The 11,364-nt window shown below is 39.8% G+C and overlaps 1 protein-coding gene across 1 annotated transcript in view; it reads right to left on the reverse strand.

Moving 5' to 3' along the window:
* Window positions 1–11,364, reverse strand: part of LOC103264674 (WD repeat-containing protein 70-like) — a gene marked incomplete at its 3' end in the record, with an annotated part of 25,193 nt that overhangs the window by 7,509 nt on the left and 6,320 nt on the right. Inside the window, exon 4 of the mRNA XM_008062389.1 lies at window positions 3,097–3,217. Within this exon, the coding sequence (XP_008060580.1) occupies window positions 3,097–3,217 (121 nt within the window). The remainder of the gene's footprint in view (window positions 1–3,096; window positions 3,218–11,364) is intronic.

Consider the following 11,364-nt stretch of genomic DNA (forward strand, 5'->3'; position numbering starts at 1 on the left):
CCACTGCACTCCAGTCTGGGTGACAGAGTGAGACTCCAACTCAAAAAAAAAAAAAAAATAGTAGGATGTGGTGGTGCATGACTATAGTTCCAGCTACTTGGAAGGCTAAAGCTGAAGAATTACCTGGGTCCAGCAGGTAGAGGCTGCAGTGGCCATGAGTGTGCCACTGTACTCCAGCCTGGGCAATAGAGTGAGACTCTGACTAAAAAAAAAAAGAAAAGAAAAATGGGATTTCTTTCCCTATCAGATGGAAACCTAAGGACACTGAGAGACTGACGACTAATATAAAACCACAGACAACGTAAAACTTAATTTTTTTACTAGTATATAAAGGAATGACACTATATTGCAGGAGTTGGCTAACTTGGGCTCACTGCTTGTTGTTTTGCAATTTTATCAGAATACAGCCACATTGATTTGTATATATAATATCTACCGCAGAAAAGAGAAATAGCCGAGAAAGAGACTGCATGATTCCTTTTTTTTTTTTAATTAGAGTCTCACTCTGTTGCCCAGGCTAAAGTGCAGTGGCACACTCACAGTCATTGCAGCCTTGACCTGCTGGACTCAGGAAATCCTTCTGCCTCAGCCTTCCAGGTAGCTAGAACTACAGGCACATACCACTAAGACCAGTTAATTTTTTTGATTTATTGTAGAGATGAGGTCTCATCAAGTTAACCAGGCGATATTGAACTCTGTGCTCGGGCAAATCTCTCACTTCTGCCTCCCAAAGTGCTGGGATTTCAGGCATGAGCCAACGCGCCCGGCTGAGACTGTATGACTCTTAATGCCTAAAATATTTATTATCTGGCCCTAGATTAAAAGTTTACTGACTCCCACTCTTCATTAATATATACAAAAATACCTGTATGCTTCAGAGACTAAACACAGGTATCGGGGTTGCACTGTAATAAAAAGGAAGAATCAGACTTGGTAGTTCCAATCCCTTTCCCTACAAAGACAAACTGTAGAAACGATCAAGAATGTTACTGAGTTAATAATGTATTCTGACCAAATGTCCAGAAGACTAGACTGAGATACCAAACTACAGAAGTATGTCACCATATCTGGCTAATATTTTTTATTTTTTTGTAGAGACAGGGTCTCACTATATTGCCTAGGCTGGATCTCAAACTCCTGGGCGCCAGGGAATAAGTGCCCAAAAAAATGAAAGTATACAACAGAAATTACATTTTCTGTATTCAGGTTTTTTCTTCCAAGAATAGAAGAATATCAATCCAATGGTAGATTTTCTTCAGTATATTATGTTTAATCAATGAACAGTTTATGGAACCAACTGTTCATTGATTAAACATTTGACAATTTAAAATATACCTATGCCTTCTGATCAGTGGTGAATAAAGAAAAATACCTAAACATTAGATTTCTTATATTATTCCATCCAGCTTTGATATCTAAATATCTGTTTCTATTGTTGTTTTTTTGTTGACGTCTCACTCTGCTGCCCAGGCTGGAGTGCAGTAGCATGCTCACAGCCACCATAGCTGAACTTAGGTGATCCTTCCACCTCAGCCTTCCAAGTAGCTGGAACCACAGGCACACGCTACCACATCGGCTTATTTTTTTATTTTACTGTAGAGACAAGGTCTCACCAAGTTGCCCAGGCTAGTTTCAAACTGCTGAGCTCAGGTAATCCTCTTGCCTCTGCCTCCCAAAGTGCTGGGATTACAGGCTTGAACCACTGTGCCCAGCTGCTTCTATTTTTTAAAGTTCTTAATAATTACACAGCATGAAATTTCACCTTTTTTTAAGAGATGGAGTCTTGCTATGTTGCCCAGGCTGGTCTTGAACTCCTGGCTTCAAGCAATCCTCCCACTTCAACCTCCCAAAGTGTTGATACCACAGGCTTGAGCCACCACATACAGCCTAAATTTCACTTTACAGTAATTTAATGGCTAATTTCTCCTATAACTCAGTAAACTTTTTAATGTGCTGCTATTTATATTTTTCCTTTAATCTATTTTTATAAAGAATCCTACCAAAAAGGTTACAATGAATGTGGAATTTTGGAAAAAAAAACCAAAGATGTAAATGATAATATAAACACAAAATACAAACTTGTCCATTTCTCCAACTTCATATGGATATATTCTGCAATCAAAAAGCATAGATTTTAACACTGTATCTGGAATATTTTTTTTCTTTTTTTTTTTTTGAGACAGGGTCTCACTCTGTTACCCAGGTTGGAATGAAGTAGAATAACAATTGCAGCTCACTGCAACTTCAACCTCCTGGGCTCAGGTGAACTTTCTACCCCAAGTAGCTAAAACTACAGGAGTATGTCACCATATCTGGCTAATATTTTTAATTTTTTTATAGAGACAGGGTCTTACTATATTGCCTAGGCTGGATCTCAAACTCCTGGGCTCAGGCAATCCTCCCACCTCCTTCCAAAGTGCTGAGATTACAGGCATGAGCTACCGTGCCAGCTTAGAATACTTTTAAAAAACTAAATCAGTTCAAGTGCAGTGGCTCACACCTGTAATCCTAATACTTTGAGTGGCCGAGGCAAGAGAATCCCTTGAGCCCAGGAGTTCAAAACTAACTTGGGCAACATAGCAAGATATCATCTCTATAAAAATAAAATAAAAATAAACTTTAATTTTTAAAAACTCAATTGTCAGCCAAGCTCAGTGGCTCAGCCTGTAATCCCAGCACTTTGGGAGGCCGAGGCAAGAGTACTGCCTGAGCTCGTGGATTCAAGACCAGCCCAGGCAACTTGGTGAGACCTCACCTCTACAATAAATCAAAAATTAGCCAGGCATGGTAGCTCACGATGGGTAGTTCCAGCTACTTGGAAGGCTGAGGCAAAAGGATCACCAGAGCCCAGCATGTTGACGCAGGGGTGGCCATGATCATGCCACTGCACTCCAGCCTGGGAGTTGAGACCCCAACTCAAAAAAAAAAAAATACAATTCTCAATTTGATACAGGTCTTTTTCATGGCCTAGGGATACACAATTGCCTAAAAGGTGAGACATTATGCAAGCTGTAATATCAGGAACTTTACCTAAGTTGTGTTACGAATACCTAGGAAATGATAGTTTAATAAAAGCCTTTTGAGAAAATCAGGCACCTGGAAGATGATTTCGAGTAATCTCTGCCCATATTTGAGCCTGAAGATGTCGGTTCAATATCTTCATTTTGTTTTCTTAATTCTTTTTCTCTGTTAATTTCTTCCTCTTTTTCTCTTGCTTCTGAAAAAGTTTTAAAATTTCCAACAGTTAGACTTCAAAACATGTCAGTATTAGAGTGCAGAAAAATAACACTGTTAAAAAGATTCAACTTAAAATGTTACTAGCAACAGCAAAAAGTTATCAACCTGCAGTACAGCCACTGTAGAAAACAGAATGGTAGCTCCTCAAAAAGTTAAACATAGGATCATCACTATGATCCAGGAATTCCACTTCCAGGTATATGTACAAAAAATTTGAAAGCAGGGTCTTGAAAAGATACTTGTGCATGCATGTTCATTGCTGCATTATTCATAATAGCTAAAATATACAAACAACAAAAGTATCTATCCATGGATAAAAGGATTTGAAAAATGTGGTAAACAATGAAATATTATTCAACCTTAAAAGGGAATAAAATTTTGCAATAATGCTACAACTTGGTTAAACTTCGAGACCACTATATTAAGTGAAATTCTAGATGATGCCATTTAACATGAGGTAACCTAGTGGAGTAAAAATCAGGGACAGAAAGTAGAATGGTGGTAACCAGGGGCTAGATGGAGAAGGAATGAGGAATTACTGTTTTATCGGTAGAGAGTTTTAGTTTTCCAAGATGAACAGGGTTATGAAGATGAATGGTGGTGGTGTTTGCATAACACTATGCACTTAAATATTGTGAAGATGTTAAATTTTATGTTATGTACATTTTACCACAATTAAAAAAATTAGAAAAATATTATCAACCCAAATGGCCAATATGGGAAAGATTGAATAAAATTACCACATATCAGCATATTATAAAATGTAGCCAATAAAAATATTGATAGAAAAAATTAAATAAATAAATAAATAAATATTGGGCAGCCCCCTCAGTTCCCCACCCACTGTGGGAACTTTTTTGTCTCTCAATAAATTCTGCTTTAAAAAAAAAGAAAACATTAAAATCTGGGAAAATATTAATAGATATGCTAAGCAAAATTAGCATAACATAAATGGTGACATATAAAAAAGAAAAATATTCAAAGGTGAGATTTCAGGTAACTCACTTTTTATTTTTAACATTTTAAAACATAAATTCAGCACTTCATTCATTTCTGGATTTCCTAGACTAGATTTTTGGTTAGAGACTATCTACTAAAATAATGAGAAAATTTACATTAGGTTTCTAGAGTTGTTTACTTTAGAATGACAAAAAGTATCAAAAATGTAATTTTCTTCCTCTGATACTCCACCCTACAATTGTGGGGGCATTAGGAAGGAAAAGGAATAGTTTGGTTCTCAATCACCCGAATAACCTGAGGTAATCTTTAACATTTTTTTCCTTCATTTAATAACAAAACAGCACATTGCAAACCCAAAGTTAAACAGTAACAAAGGGCACTTATTAATCTGAGTTGTGTATTATTTCGGGTCTTCTGTTGCTGGGACATGGAGGATGAGAAACAAAATTAACTGGCAAACATCAACAAGGAATTATAGTCTTTCAAGTCTAACATAGAAGACACACCCTCCAGGAAGAGGTAAGGTGAATGCCATAGCTCTAGCTCATGTCAAGTTTTTATGTCTCCACTGGGTTGAGGTAGGTCAAGAGTGCACCAATTCTGCACTCTGATATTGGAGGAGTTTAAGGAAAAAATTAAAAGGAAGTACAGTGTCCAGATTTAAGAATAAGCCTGCTAGACTCCTATCTCACCTCGCTTTTTCAGCTAATCCCTCCACACACCTGGGGGTGGCAGAGGCTTTTGTATTCCAGACTCACCTTTTTCCTCAGGTCTTTGGATCAATCCTATCCCTAATCAGAAGACACTGATACTCAGCTGCCATTTATCTTTTTTTCCTTGCTAAGAAAACCACACTTTTCTCTAGGTAAGAAGCAGCATTGTGCTTCAGGAGCTGCTGTGCCCTTCCCTGCCCAAAGGATGGAGCTTGATTTCAAGACAAAACATAATGCCCCACCAATGGCTGCTTTAGGACTGATGTGCCATATGATACTAGCTAATAAAATGTGAGGGGACATCTATTAGAGGTTCATTTGAGAAAGATTTTCTTACTCCTGAACAGATATATAAGACAAAACAGTCTCCTTTCTGGCTATGATCTTCTGTACTTAACACTGAGAACTTCTCGCCAGGCACAGTGACCTAAGCCTATAATCCCAGCACTTTGGGAGGCTGAGGCAAAGTGGATTGCCTGAGCTCAAGGGTCCGAGACCAGTCTGGGTAACTTGGTGAGACCTTATCTCTACAATTATTAAAAAAATAATCTGGGCATGGTAGTACACACCAGTAGTTCCAGCTACTTGAAAAGTTGAAATGGAAGGATTGCCTGAGCCCAGATTGTTGAGGCTGCAGTGGCCATGACCATGCCACTGCACTCCAGCATGGGTGACAGAGTGAGACTCCAACTAAAAAAAAAAAAAACTTCTGAAAACTTGGGATTATGAGAAGAGTCTTCTGAGAAGGACAAGCCAACAACTTAAAGGTGGCAAAGCAGAAAAAGAAGAAACACCTCATGTCCTTGTCAGGACTCAGAAAAGCTCCATTCTAGAATTTTTGTCATATGAGGTACTCATTTTTCTTATTTGAGTCATTTTTAATAAGGTCTTCTATGTCTTCCTTGCTAGTAAACAAAAGCAGCTTACCATCAGCTTTACCAAAAATAATAGCAGCAAATACATATAGTGAGCTATTTACAAGGTATTGTTTTAAGCACTTCTATAATTGAGCTCCTTTAATCCTCATATCAACATCTGAAGTACATACTATTATCCCTACTTTATGGTTGAGGAATCCAAAGCATAGAGAAGTTCACTAACTTGCCTAATTAACAGAGGTTTTAGCTACCACAGCAGTGAGTTGAGGTCTGGCTCCACAACTGCATCCCTCCTTCTTGTTGTGACCAGACTTTTTTTTTTTGAGCTGGAGTCTCACTCTGTCACCCAGACTGGAGTGCAGTGGCCACTCCAGGCCACCGCAGCCTCGACCAGCTGGGCTCCGGCAATCCTTCCGCCTCAGCCTTCCAAGTAGCCGGAATTACAGGCATGCGCTACCACGCCTGGCTGATTTTTTGATTTATTGTAGAGATGAGGTCTCGCTGCCTAGGCGGGTCTCGAACCCACGGGCTCAGGCAATCCACTCACCTCAGCCTCCCAAAGGCGCAGGATTAAAGCCTGAGCCACCGAGCCCGGCTTGACCAGACTTTCAAGAGACTCTGAAATTATCCAACAAGCACCACCTATCATATATATAGTAGCCCTCTCTCCAAAAGACTGTAAAGTACAGACCTTCACTGATTGTACACCAGACTATAAAAACTGTGACCCACCCACCTGTCTAACTAGAATTCCCCACCAATAACCCCCTCTCAACCTGTCTTAATTAGAATTCCTCACAGGTGGGTAAATACGCCAAATTTTCTGCCTTATTCTGGTGAAGCATCTAATATTTGAATATTTAATTTGTTCATACTAGCAAAGATTCAACATTTTCTATTCAAACATGTTCCCACTGCTACCTGCTGTTTTGTTAAACTAAGAAAAAAAAAGAGAAGACATTTTAGAGGGAAAAAAAAACCATTTATTTTTTCATTGCGGACCAAGGACAAAAACCAAAGCAAAACAGAATTCAACAGATTTTTGAGTTCCCTAACAGGAGATTGATTCACTCATTTTTACCCAATATGGAACCAAGCATACTGTAAACATTCTAAATATGCTATCTTTTCTTAAGAAAAGTGAATGAAGCTATTCCCCAATGCCTTTTTTTTCCCTCCAAGCACCTCATTTTATTATAGCAGTTTTCTCTACTTACAAATAGCTACCAATTTTGGATAACTACTTCTGCAAAAGTACCCCACACATATGCAACTTTTATCTAAGAACAAACTACCCAAAACTACCATGTCCCATCTGGACTGACTTATACAAACTACAGATTCCAAGAAATGTAATTCAGCACCTGAAATTTTCAGAACTAGTCACTACAGCAACCACTTAACTAGAAATAAGTGAGAGTTAAGATAAAATGTCAAGGAAATAAAATTACTAGAAATATAAGTTAGAATAAAAGTTTTCTAAGTTCCTAGTACAAAGAAAATTATTACGAAAAAAAGGAATTGTTTTCTAATCATGAATTCTTTTGTGTGTGTGTGTGTTGGAGTCTCACTCTGTCGCCCAGACCAGAGTGCAGTGGCCGCTCCCGGCCACTGCAGCCTCGACCTGCTGGGCTCCGGCAATCCTTCCGTCTCAGCCTTCCGAGTTGCCGGAATTACAGGCATGCGCTACCACACCCAGCTGATTTTGATTTATTGCAGAGATGAGGTCTCGCCGCCCAGGCGGGTCTCTAACCTGCGGGCTCTGGCAATCCACTCACCTCAGCCTCCCAAAGGCGTGGGATTACAGGCTGAGCCACTGAGCCCGGCTATGATATTCTTTTTACCCATGGAACTTAAATCTTGCTAAGTTGTCTTTCTTTTTAGTTTATAACAATTTACTAGCTTATCAATTTCATTAAAATGTACATTTAATTTTAAACCTATATAATACCAAAATACTAGAAAGTCAAAAATTAGATGAGAACACTTTAAATACATTACATTTCTCCATTAAATATTTAAGAATGTAACTATTATGTGCCATGCTCTGTATTAGGTACTGTAAATATAAAAATGAAGAACAAGGACAGGGGCAGTGGTTTACACCTATAATCCAAGTACTTTGGGAGACCAAGGAAGGAGGACTGCTTGAGGCCAGGACAACACAGAGAGACCTTGTCTCTACAAACTAAATTAAAAATAAAAACAAGATTTTTTTATCCTTAAGGCATGAACAACATTAAAATAAATTTATAACACTTTAAAGTATTATGGAAGCACAGAATAACGATTATGCCCAAAGGGATATTAAAATAATTCCTAGAGCCAGGTGCAGTGGCTCACACCTGATATCCCAGTACTTCGGGAGGCTGAGGCAAGAGGATTGCCTAAGCCCAAAGAGTTCGAGATCAGCCTGGGGAACTTGGTGAGACCTTGCCTCTATAATAAATCAAAAAAATCAGCCCAGCATGGTGGCACGTATCTGTGGTTCCAGTTACTTAGAAGGCTAAGGCAGAAGGATCACCTGAGTCCAGCAGGTCGAGGCTGCATTGACCATGAGCGTGCCATGGCACTCCAGCCTGGGTGATAGTGAGACTCCGATTCAAAAAAAAATAAAATAATTCCTAGAAAAGGTAAAATATAAGCTAGGCCTTGAAGAATGAAGTAGGAATTAACTAGTAAAGAAAAATTTTTCTGATAGAAAAAAATTTTCTAAAGCTTGTTTAATTTCTTTTTTTTTTGAGTTGGAGTCTCACTCTGTCGCCCAGGCTGGAGCGCAGTGGCCGCTCCCAGCCACCACAGCCTTGACCTGCTGGGCTCTGGCAATCCTTCCGCCTCAGCCTTCCGAGTAGCTGGAACTACAGGCGCGCGCTACCACGCCCAGCTACTTTTTTTGATTTATTGTAGAGATGAGGTCTCACCAAGTTGCCCAGGCGGGTCTCGAACCCATGGGCTCAGAGAATCCACTCACCTCAGCCTCCCAAATCGTGGGATTACACGCTGAGCCACCGAGCCTGGCCCAGCTTGTTTAATTTCTAATATTTCTGCAACTATTTCTCTTTTCAGGATCATTAAATCATGCATTGAAATCATATTCAAATTTTACATTAAATCATTTTTGTCAAGAAAGCTTTTTCCAACCATATTTACAAAAGGTTCATAATCCGCCAGTCGTGGTAGCTCAAGCCCGTAATCCCAGCACTTTGGGAGGCTGAGGTGAGAGAACTGCCTAAGCCCAGGGTTTCAAGACCAACCTAGGCGACTTGGCGAGACCTTATCTCTACAACAAATTAAAAAATTAGCTGGATATGGTGGCATGTGCCTGTAGTTCCAGCTATTTGGAAGGCTGAGGCTGAAGGATCACCTGAGCTCAGCAGGTCAAGGCTGCGGTGGCTGTGAGTGTGCCACTGTACTCCATCCTGGAAAAGAGTGAAACTCCAACTCAAAAAAAAAAAGAAAAGGTTCGTAATCCATCTAAAGCATACCCACAATCCAAAATAAGAATTAAAAAAACTAATATAAATATTTTTTTTAGTTAAGAGTCTCACCCTTTTGCCCAGGCTGGAGTGCAATGGCATGCTCACTGCCACCACAGCCTTGACCTGCTGGGCTCTGGAGATCTTTCCGCCTCAGCCTTCCAAATAGCTGGAACTACAAGTACATGCCACCACATCCAGCTAATTTTTTTATTTATTGTAGAGATAAGGTCTCGCCAAGTTTCCCAGGCTGGTCTCAAACCCACAGGCTCAGGCAATCCTCTCACATTGAGTCTCCCAAAGTGCTGGGATTACAGGTGTGAGCCACAGTGCCCAGCCTTTTTTTTGAGTTGGAGTCTCACTACCTTGCCCAGGCTAGAGTGCTGTGGCACACTCATGCACTCATGGCTACCCCAGCGTCAACTTGCTGGGCTCTGGCGATTCTTTTGCCTCAGCCTTCCAAGTAGCCAGAACTATATGCGCATGCTACCACACCTGGCTAATTTTTGATTTATTGTAGAGATAAGGTCTCACCAAGTTGCCCAGGCTGGTCTCAAACCCTCAGGCTCAAACAATCCACTCGCCTCAGCCTCCCAAAGTGCGCGATTACAGGCTGAGGGGCTGAGCCGCTGAGCCGCTGAGCCGCTGAGCCACTGTGCTGCTGTACCGCTGAGCCACTGAGTCACTGAGCCACTGAGTCTGGCCTGGGTTTATGTCTTTCATATGTCCTAGACATATGACATATGTAGACATACATATAGTTTTCAGGAGCTTAAGAGATATTGAAAACCACTATGTACCATTATAATTTACAGACAATTCACAGTGCATATTTTATTGAGGTTTTATAGTAATTCATCCTTTCCACAAGAGCATTTAGCAGCCAAAACAACTCATACACACATACACAGACAATATAACTGGCTATTAAAGGGTCAAAGTCTTACTTTCTTCAAGTATAATGTCAATGCCCAGGAAAAGACTGCAATACCAAGCACAAGATAAATAATGCCCATATGAAAATTTTCAATTTAAAAAGAAAAGTCAAAGTCTATTAAAATTTTTAATTCTAGTCTAAATGTAATTGACTAGCCAAGTTTGGGAGAAAACTAAAAAAAATCTTACAGTGAGTAATTTCCCATATAGTGATGAACACTACTCACATTAACAATCCCAATAGCATTTTCCATTTACATATAAAGATAAATACATCTTGAGATATTCAATATAGAATCATGTGTTTAGATCAGGGTAGAAGTTACAGTCCAAGTCCAAGGACGTAATACTAAATCGAGAGTTCACTGTATTTAATTTGTCCATAAACATCAAAGGAGAACATAGTCTCGAGGTAATTTTTCAAAAATTCAAATATCTAATTACTCCCCAAATTCCTCTTAGGTGGAGTGCATACATGCTTTACAAAGAAAAAGTATAACAGGCACAGTGGCTCACGCCTGTAATCCCAGCATTTTGTGAGTCTGAGGTAGAAGGATCACTTGAGGCCAAAAGCTTGAGACCAGTCTGGGCAACATACCTAGACCTCATCTCTACAAAAAATAAAATTAGCCAGGCATGGTGGCGCACAGCTGTAGTCCTAGCTACTCAGGAGGCAGAGATAGGAGAATTACTTGAGCCCAGAAGTTAGAGGCTGCAGCAAGTTATGATCATACCACTACACTGCAGTCTGGGCAACAGAGTGAAATTCTGTCTCTATTTTTAAAAAAAGAGAGAAAGAAAAGGAAAATTACAGAAATTTAAAATAGTATTTATAAAGTACTTTACTGTTCAGTTCATAAGGTTCTATGACCAACATCTTAATTGCTTCAAGAACCTTCCAAGGTAGATCTTATTATAACCACCTAACAGGTAAGGAAATAAATGATGAGAAATTTGAAAAACCATCTAATGTTACTCATTTAGTAGAATGTGGGGGGAGAAGCCTCAAACCCAGGCCTCCTCAACTCCAAATCCCAAGTTCTTTCCAATAGATTGTGCCATTTTAAGACATTCTCCAGCTGGGCTCGGTGGCTCAGCCTATAATCCCGCACCTTTGGGAGGCTGAGGTGAGTGGATTGCCTGAGCCCGCGGGTTCGAGACCCG

Source organism: Carlito syrichta, unplaced genomic scaffold, assembly GCF_000164805.1.
Source record: "Carlito syrichta isolate Samal-C Ts95f unplaced genomic scaffold, Tarsius_syrichta-2.0.1 Scaffold305689, whole genome shotgun sequence".
Lineage (NCBI taxonomy): Eukaryota > Metazoa > Chordata > Mammalia > Primates > Tarsiidae > Carlito > Carlito syrichta.